Below are 9928 nucleotides of genomic sequence, written 5' to 3' on the forward strand. Positions count from 1 at the left end.
GTTAACTATTCCTGTGATAAAGCATTTCTTGATGTGCACAAATATCATGGAAGTCTTTCAAAAAGTCACAATTCAAGATGTTGGAAGCATTTGATCCAGGAAGGAAAGAATAGGTCCAATTCACATGCAGTCTAACAAAGATACGCAAACTTAACTAAAGAAGGAGTGAATACGAGCAATACCACGCATGTAGGTTGAATAGGGACGTGCAAGAACTCAGACAGATATGGCAGCAGAGCTGTGCATAATGGCACAAGCATGGGTGCAACATGAAAGAGGACAGGAGGCATAGGCAGACCCACAGGAAGAAACATCAACTCACATTCATGGGCAAACACAATGGAGACACCCAGTCTTCATTCTAAACAGAGGAAAACATGAACACATCCAGGGCACAGGAAGCAAATGCAGCTCAGGCTGGTGGAGCCAGAATGCGCGTGAATTCATCACTAAACCGGCGAGTCTCACACGCATCGATATTCGGCGGAAGAAAACCTTACACGACACATCCAAGTGTGCAGTCAACTCTAAGAGCACCTAGCCTTTAGGGCCCAAATGAAAGCCCTAGAGAGCCTGGGACACAAGTCACGGCAAGTCTCCAGAGGATGACCATCCAGTCAACGAAGACTATCTCTGCACTCCACTCGAGGACAGGTCAGAGCTAATGCCAACCCTGGTCCTGAAGCACTGGCAGGAAATATTAGGCACTGGGGGACCCTGTCCTAAACTTTTCTTGTCTTTAACTTCTTTGCAATGCCTTACGGAAACTTCTGAATGTGGGTAAATGCCATGCAGTCCCTAGAATGAGCCCAGTCTAAGGTCCCGAAAACCATGCCCCAGTATGCCATCTCACACCCGCTGTCGAGTTATCACACCATAGTTTCTGCTTTGTTTTGTTTTGAACTAGGACTGGGAAAGACACGTACCAGCCTGCCGGAGCCCCACGGATTCTTGGACGTTGACAGATTCAGAAAGTAAGAAGACATGTTTCCAGTGTCTCCTGGGCTGCTTGTTCAGAAAGCACCCAGAGACGGCCAAGCCTTGCCTTCTAGCGCTGTAGATGCGTCTCTGGAGAAGGGGCAAAGCTGGGGTGTACATGGCCAAATGCAAAAGCTGGCCCTGGGCAGGAGATCTCATGCAGGGCACCGTGAAGAGGACATCCATAAAACCTGTGAACTTTACCCTTTGCCCTCAAAAGAGATGCTGCTTCAGGGAGAAAAGTTGTAGAGTGAGAACTTCATGCGAGACAGAACTTCATGTGCGACATCACCCTCAGGCATGCCCACGGTGGAGCCCTTCTATCTGGGATGAGAGGACAACAGTGGGGGGACAGACGTTGAACTCTGCCTGCTCCATTCGTGCCAGTCTGTCTTTTGCTCAATCCAGAGGTGGACGCGATTCCAGAAAGCAGTCATCTACTTCAGAAGGACCACCCTAAGTGCCGACCAGTCCCTCAGTGAGCTCCATATGCTCCAGCTGTTCCCACTGGCCCTTGGCCCACACAGTAGTGGCAAAGCCCTAGATGAAGGACAGCTCCTTTGTGGTTGAAAACATTCTGTGCTGAGCCATTCCACAAGGAAGAGAAACTGTCACCAGAGGGCTGGTGAGAAAAATGCTTTTTCTACAGCTTGGCCTGACAGAGGGCCTTGGGCAAAGACCTTAAGCCTTCCTGGAAAAAGGGATATTGACCCCTGAGCTGCAGCAGCAGCAGCAGCAGCAGCAGCAGCATGGGACACAGACCACATGGCTGCATAGGCTCACCCTAACAGCCTCTTTCCCCTCACTTCTGCCCCTGGACACGCTATACCGAAGCTGAGTTCTTGGAAAAAATAACAGAGTTCACATGAGCTCTAACATCTACGATGGGATCTGTTTTCCTTTATCTGATTCCTTGCAATTTCTCTTTTCCCCTGGTCACCTTTGCCAGAAACTAGTATCCTCACTGCCTTCCCACCCCTCACTTTCTCCCTAGGCCACAGCCCCCCTCCATATACCTTATACACAATGCCCTAAGATGTTACCTGGAACCCTAGCTCTGGGAAGCAGACTCTCAGCAAAGCTGACCGTGCACTCATATACACACTCATACACATGTGGCCTTCGAGGTTCATAGCGAGTTCAATGATAAGGCTTTTCCTTTGTTCTGTACCCTTATTAAAGTGTATGATGATAGGCAACAGAGAAGATACCTGGGCCACCACCTTCCAACAGAATTGCATTCCACTGTCTCAATCTCTGGCCCTTGTTCACCAGACCCTTTCCACGAACAGCCACATTTCCCTTGTAAAATTGCCAGACCCACAGTCAATAGGCCCCTCATCTTCCTTCTCCGTCCTCCCCGACCCCCACCCCACAGGAAGAACGTCACCCCCTGACACAACCCCAACATACGACTTAGCCCCCTCTATGAATCTCCACAGACTGGTAATTCCCACGCGGTGAACTGACACTCGTACATGCAGCTGAAGTGTTTGTCCTGAGGACCTGCCCAAACAATACACGCACACATGCAGCTGATGCTTTTTATTTTTCCTTTGCAATGAATTCAGGGTTACTGGTGTCTCACTGTCGATCCACTTCAGCACCAGACCACTCTTCACTACTTTCCCGTCCAAGAGAACTATGCTGGCCATTGGTCTTCACGTGAAGCAGCTTCTTCGGTTTTCTGTTTTAGGTGAAGGGGGCACGCCATCGTTAAGTGTCTCAAAAGCTGGGGGGATCGGGTTCCTTTCAAAACAGAGAGACAGAGATATGTACACTTACCCTCCCCGGAAACTCTAAAGACAGCTTGATTCTTTCAAGTCAGTTCCCAGGGGTGTGTCTGTGAACGTTTACATGCCCTAGAAGCACAGAGTAAAAAACAGGTATCCCAGTCTTCAGCGTAGAACTATTTACAATAGCTAGGACGTGGAAGCAGCCTACGTGTCCATCAGCAGATGAAGGGATAAGGAAGTTGGAGTACACATACACAGCGGCGTCTTACACAGCACTAACATGGAACGCGTCCATGTCAGTTCTAATGAGATGGAATGAACGTGGAGCCTACTATACCGCGTGAAGTAAGTCAGAAAGAGAAAGACAAACCCTGTCCGTTCACACAAATATATGGAGTTGAGGACCTTGTACGTGGTGCTGAACATCCAACATGCAGGGCAGCAAAGAAGTAACAGACATATAAAGAACAGACTTTGGCCTCAGTGGGAGGTGGTGACGGTGGGTCAATGTGAGAGAGTAGCCCCAAAACGTTTACATTAGCTTATGCACAACAGATGACCAGTGCGAATTTGACGCGTGCAGCAAGGCAACCAAAGTCATGTTGTGGGGCAACCCAGACAGCCAGGCAGGGGAGGTCGGTGGGTGGCGGGTTCGGCATTTGGGGGGACACGTGTATCCCTATCGGTGATTCATGTTGGCCCATGTACAGCAAAACCTGTCACGGTATTGTAAAGTCATGATCCTCCAGTTAAAATAAATAAAAGAGGATTCTCCATAATCCTGCAGAGCGGTCAGTATGCTGAGAATGAGGGTGGCAGGAAAAAGATGCAAACGCAAATTAAAAACCAAAACGAGCGTGGTGATCAGAATCGAATCAAATGATGGGTCACTGGGGGAACCGCCTTGCACAAAGGAGACTCACAGGCCTTTTTGGAAATGGGACTTCATGAGGAAGAGCAGGTGGGTCCCAATTTAAGAGGAGCCTGAGGCTGGACTTGTTGGCCATGGAATGACGGTTCAGCGATGTGCAGCTGCCTCAGATATAAACTGCAGTGGCTTTGGCCTGTCCAGGCCACTTCATCCACCTCAAGCTTCTCTACTTAGAACCTGTTCTTCACCCCAGTTCTCTACCCTTGCTGTCCCTTGCTGATTCCCTCATGCCCTGGTGTCACTGTGTACTCCACGGAGTCTCAGTGTCTTCACAAGTGGAATAAATGACCCAAGTTTCTGGACAACACTTATGCCAGTGCTCGGCCGCTGGGTGCCTCACCTCTCGTTCTCCTGGTACCTTTCGTGGTGCAGCCTTCCTCCTCACATAGTACTGCAAAGGATTGGGCCACAGATCCCTTATGATGATCTGCCAGGGAAATGAGCAAGGTCAGCACAGGCCTGGCCAGACCATGAGCCCTCCCGTGCACGGCCAACAACTCCGACATAAGTCACCCGTTCTGGCCCAGTGGCCACGTGGGACCCCACCTCAGCAATCCAGTCAGATCCTGTGAAATTGTGGTCAAAGAACCAGTTGAAGAAGTTAACGCTGCTGTCGTGGTGCCTGCGCCTGTATGCCTTCTGTTCAAAGCCCTGGTGCCACTGAACTGGAGTGGAACGAGATGCGTGGTATCCTGCAGGAAAAGCAGTTTGGGAGAAAGACCTAAATCACTTTTCGATTCAACCTAGACTTTTCTGCCCCCAACCACCGGGCCACCGCCCGCCACCCCTACCCACCCCCGCCCCCACCCAAGATCCAGGGAGCAGCTTCTCACCAGTGACCTTCATCAGGTACTCCTTGACAATCACTTCATTCTGGAAATACCTATTCCTCCGAAAGGACAATGTGATCTTGCAGTGACGAGTGGGATGCCTGAATTCCTCCACCTGCCAGGACAAAGTGTGCGGGGTGGGGTGGGTGTGAAACCTCTTTACAGAAGAGCTGTCCTTTCCTGTGTTAGGGATAGACCATGCCCTCTCCCCTCCCCAGTCACCTCCCCTCCACAATCATCAGTGTCCCCTGCCTGACCTCCAAGTTGGTCATGAAGTGAAGCATGTCTGCATCTTGCTTGCTCATCAAAACTGACATTTGGGGGTGGTTCATAAACTGCTTTAGGTCAAGGAGCCTCTAGATGCTAGAGGTAAAAGTGCTGGAAGAACAAAGCTAGCCTAAAGACTAGAATGGCCCTCCCTGTTTGACTTCAACTTGCTACTGGTTAACTCGTCACATTTCGGTTCACGCGGGCTATATGAATGCCGCACAAGGTCCAAGGCTGTGCCCATGAATGCCCTACCACGAGGAGGTTCTCTTCCTAACCGGATAAGCTTCATCTCAGCCCCTTGAAAGTTAGCTTACTTCGGGAAAACAAGCACTCCTAGCTAGAACCCGTAGGACCGCTTACACTTCCCCACCCCTCCCCCATTCCAGACAAGCCTCTCCGAAGAGACCCTGGTGCTAATGACAATTCTGATTGGGACCTCTCAAAGTATAGCCTAACTATCAATTTGGGCTAGCCAGAACAGCAAGGACATCACACCTACGATCAGGAACAGATATGCAGGACGGTAACCAATACCCACCATCCAGAAAAGTAAATACGGTACCAGAACTGCCAGATCTGTAAACTGTTCCTGCCATAGCCCGGCTTAAACAAACAAACAAACACAAAACTCACAAGCACCACACCAAGGGATACAACTTCGACCCAGAAGCCACGGATGCCCTGGATGATGGCGCTTCTGTGTTCTAGATGCACCTTCCGCCGCTGACTGGTCTTATGTTTCAGGCGAGCATGCGCCCTTTGGGCTTTCTGATTCACGGGCTCCAGCTCCAGCTGCAGGGCCGCCAGCGCCTCCAGTGCAGGCCGGTCACTCAGGGCTCCGGGCCTTGGATGGTCGTGGACATGCTCCTCCGAGGACACCTGCTCCTGCTCCTCGTATGCCACCACCTCCACCTCCTCCATGACGTCCAACACCAGCAGCTGGAACTCCTGCCCGAGTCCCGCCACCTCTCCCTCCTCCACAGCCGCACCTTCCTCCACTGCCTCCACCCAGAAGAGGGCGGCCTCCTCGCCTGGCGCACCACCTGCGGCCTGCATCGCCTCTGCCGCCCCCACCGGACTGGAAGGCCCCAGGGCCCCTCCCTCATGAAGACCCGGGCTCACAACTAAGATCCAGGATCCCGGAGTGCTGCCGCCTTCCTCTGGCCCCGTCTCACTCTCCATGGTATTCTCGCCGAAGCCCGGAGCTGCAAACAAGCTGGACGCTAGAGCACGGCAGACGGCCCTCACGGGCCGCCCGCCGGCCGCAGTCTACGTGGTCCTATTACCGACGGGTTACTGGGCAAGAGCCAGGGAACGGCGAAAGGGAGAGACGCATGCGCAGAACCCTGTGCCACCAGGCCCGCCTACTATGGCGACGGGAAGGGGCTGAACTCTCCACCCTGACCTCCTGACCTCATCCCAGAACCAATCAAATGGAGTCTAAAGCGGTTCGCTCCTGGGACACGCCCCTTGGAATCCTGGGCCCTCTGCCAGCCTGTGACAGGCGGCCAATGTCGGCCCAGCGCAAAGTGGGCGTGTCCTGGCAAGCCTTTGCCTGCCTAGCAGTGCAGCCGCGCCCGAGCAGCGACTGGGAGAGCCAGGGCCACCTGAAGCTGCAACAGTCCTCAAGCTTGAAGTTGCCCCTGGGGCAGCGCGCCCGTGTGCTCAGGGACCCACTCAGGAAGACAGGGTTCCTGGGTACCTCAGGGACAGAGTTGCTCTCCTCCGATCCAAACCGCAAGCCACGGGGTGGGGGTGGGGGGAGTAGGAGGGAGGCGGGCAGGGTAGGGGGGTTTGGGGGAGGAGTGCGCGGTGGAGGGGGATGGGGAAGCGGGACGGGGGCCCGGGTGGGGGCGGGCTTACGCCGACCTCACCCATGTGCACCTGCTGCAGAGTCACGGCTAAACTTGTGCCTTAGGCTTGAGCAGTTGTCAGGAATGCAGCCCTCCTCTGAGGAAGAGGTAGAGCACTTTCCTCGGCTAGCTGTCCAAGCCCCACGATGCAGCCCCAAGCCCAACCAGCCTGGAGCCCCTGGCCTACGGTCTGTCAGCCCTCGGCCTTTCCCCCGGCCCGTGGCTTAGAGCAGGCGCCCACGTAGCTAAGGATGTGCGCCTGCAGATGCACTTGCCAGAGGCACAGAGCTGTTCCTGCAAGTGTTTCAAGTGGACCAAAGTGCTCCTCCTGACCATTAGTTACTCCTACGTCCGGGCCGCCTAGCTCAGGTGGGCACACTCAGGTTAAGTGCCTGGACAGTTTCCACTGCTCACGCTCTTTCTCCTAGGATGTCTGCTGTTTCACACTGAGCACCTACCTCCCTTAGTCCTGACACACGCACAGACCCACCACACCCCACCCCCCCACAAACACACACAAACACGTGACACAAGTACACCCATGCGTGCAACACACAGAGCCACAAATGCCAACAGGTGTTTCAGAGACTGAAGAACCAGTGGATCGCATGAAATGCATAGATGTCTTTATTTCTAACGGGAAAATGTTCATTCTGATCTTCAGATGTGAAATATAGAGAAGTCCATCTTCCATGAGGGAGAATCATGCCTAGATTTGGATACAGGAAGTATAGAGAACTCCTTATTTCATGGTGGACAGTCCTTGATTTATACATGAGAAATACAAGGAGTTAAGTATTTCACGAAGAAACAGTGGTGCCCAGAATTTCATTTATGAAATAGAGATAATTCCAATTCCATATTGGTTTGCCAGACCTTAATTTCACACTTCATGTCAGTAAAATTTCATTGAGATCTTCATATCCGAAATGTATACAATTTCAGGATTCAAGAAGGCAATTGTAGGCTCAACTTTTCATCTCTAAAATATATAGAATTCCCCACTCATGTAGGAAAACGTGTGCACAGATATACGTCTGGGAGACACAAAGTTCCACATATGATGAAGAAAATGATGCAAGTCGATTTTCATACATGAAATACCGATTTCCTATTTCAGGTAGAAACCTCTGCACCCATGTTCTCACATGTGAAAGAAGGACAATTGCATATTTTATGCAGAAAATTCATCTTTCTGGTTTTCATCTGCATGAATCAGGGAATGCAGAGCAAGTGCTCTGGAGCAATCCCGAAGAATAGCGTAGGCAGGGATGTGGGAGCGGCTCCAGGATGGCTGGGACCCCTGTGTACTTATGGCTTATTAATGTTGATGCATGGCAGAAGCCATTACAATATTGTATCATAATTAACCCCCAGTTAAATTTAATAAAAAGAAAAAAGTACTATGTTTTGAGAAAAGTGAAAGAAGAAAGGGACTCGACTGCTCTGTGGTGGCCTAAATGGGAAGGAAATCCAAAATTGACGGGATACACGTACAGCTAAAACTTGATTCACGCACAGCAGAAACCAAAGAAACACTGTAACGTGACTATGGCCCCAAAATAATGGTTGGAAGTACATCACATGTCAAGTATAATTCCGGCAGTGAAAAAATAAATGGTAGCCCCGTTTGCAATACATGTTCTTGAGGAGAGTATGCTGAGTTAAATACTTGAGTTCGAGGAAGATGAAGGCTTTTACATCACACGACATTGTCACGTTGAAAGCCCTGCGTTTTAGAAAGAGAGTAGGATGTGGTCATCGGGCCAGTGGAAATGGCCCCCGATGGTCCACGTTACCATCTTTTAGTCACAGGTTGACTCAGCTCATCCAGGAAGACACTGTAAAAGAGGCAGGATGGAAAACGGAGCTGCAGGCCTCAGCCCAAGACCATTAGGGAAGTTCGCAAACCCAACACCACCAACAGAAAGCCTCTCAGCTGAATGCACTGAGAGAGATATCAAAGCCTTCCCACAGGGCCTTCCAGGCCCTTGGGCCTTGGGCTGGGTAATGAACTGTGGCGCTTGGACAAGCGTGAGGACAGGCTGTGTCTTGCAGAGTCCCGGAGCCCTTGCTGGAGCCACTCAGCGGCCTGGCCCAGGTTTCAAAGCAACGGCCACCGTGTCCCATGCCCACCTCCATGTCCGAATGGTTGTGGCAATGTCCATGGGTCACAGTCTACAGGACCGAGCTCCCCATTTGGGTAGACGGAGGAGGCTGAGGGTCAGCTGCGTGCTGGGTACCTGGCTCCCTCATGGCAGGTGGCCGGGCAGTGTGTGGGGGCCTTGGTAAGAGGAGGGCACAGAGAACTGAGACCTGCCTCTTCCAGCTGGGACTACCAGGCTATACGGGGACCCCCTTCTCGCAACCAGGACCTTGGAGGGTGAAAGTCAATCTGGGGAATCTCCTTTCAGGGGATAGGGAATCATACTTGTTTCCCTTGAGGATTGCAGGACACAGTTAGCTGGCCACCAGCTCACCTCAAGAACACAAGATGTGACCGCAAGAAGTTTGCACCGGCTTATCACACCCCTCCCTCACGTTTCCTGTGTGTGGCCTTTGCTGAAAGCCTTGACGGAGTTTGCCATTTCTCTTTCCACTGGCTTAGGCTTTTATTCTTTTCTAATACAAGCATTTAAAATTATAAGCACGTCTAGATCTGCATCTCACGAATTCTGATACGCTGTGTTTTTATTCTCACTCGTTTAAAGTATTTTCTGCTCGCTCTTTGTTATCCTGTACGTTTTTTAAAAAGTTTAGTTTAATTGGAGGTGAGTTACTTGATATTATTGTGGTGGTTTTTGCCATACGTTCACACGAATCAGCCGTGTACATGCGTTCCCCATCCTGATTCTCACTCCCCATCCCATCCCTGAGGGTCATCCCAGTGCACCAGCCCTGAGCTCCCTGTCTCGTGCATCGAACCTGGCCTGGCGATGTATTTCGTATGTGATAGTATACATGTTTCAATGCTATTCTCTCAAACCATCGCACCCTTGCCTTCTCCTACAGAGTCCCGAAATCTGTTCTTTACATCTGTGTCTCTTTTGCTGTCTCGCATATAGGGTCACTGTTAATTCCATCTGTCTCAATTCCATATATATGCGTGGGTTTTTCCTTCTGACTGACTTTTCTCTGCATAAGAGGCTCCACTTGCGTCCAGCTCATTAAAACTGATTCAAATGCATTCTTTTTAAGAGCTGAGTAATATTCTACTGTCTATATCTACCCCGGCTTTCGTCTCCAGTTCGTCTGCCCATGGACATCTAGGCTGCTTCCACGTCCTATCTGTTGTAAAGAGAGCCGCGACGAACACTGGGGCACGAGAGT

General features: G+C 51.1%; 1 protein-coding gene across 2 annotated transcripts; it reads right to left on the minus strand.

The window, feature by feature from the left end:
• Positions 1-2508: 2508 nt before the first annotated feature.
• Positions 2509-6138, minus strand: LOC133243876 (testis-specific Y-encoded protein 3-like). 2 transcript variants are annotated; one of them, XM_061410607.1, is made up of 6 exons: positions 5400-6136; positions 4733-4810; positions 4479-4590; positions 4192-4337; positions 3986-4072; positions 2509-2727 (listed from the first exon to the last, which is right to left on the minus strand). In XM_061410607.1, exons 1-6 carry the CDS (start codon positions 5925-5927, stop codon positions 2704-2706), a joined length of 975 nt encoding a protein of 324 aa, XP_061266591.1. In that variant the 5' UTR covers positions 5928-6136; the 3' UTR covers positions 2509-2703. The 2 variants fall into 2 exon arrangements, with proteins under 2 accessions (XP_061266591.1, XP_061266592.1); XM_061410608.1 differs by lacking the exon at positions 4733-4810 and having other exon boundaries at positions 5379-6138.
• Between the last annotated feature and the right edge of the window lie 3790 nt (positions 6139-9928).

This window comes from Bos javanicus, chromosome Y (genome assembly GCF_032452875.1).
Source record: "Bos javanicus breed banteng chromosome Y, ARS-OSU_banteng_1.0, whole genome shotgun sequence".
Lineage (NCBI taxonomy): Eukaryota > Metazoa > Chordata > Mammalia > Artiodactyla > Bovidae > Bos > Bos javanicus.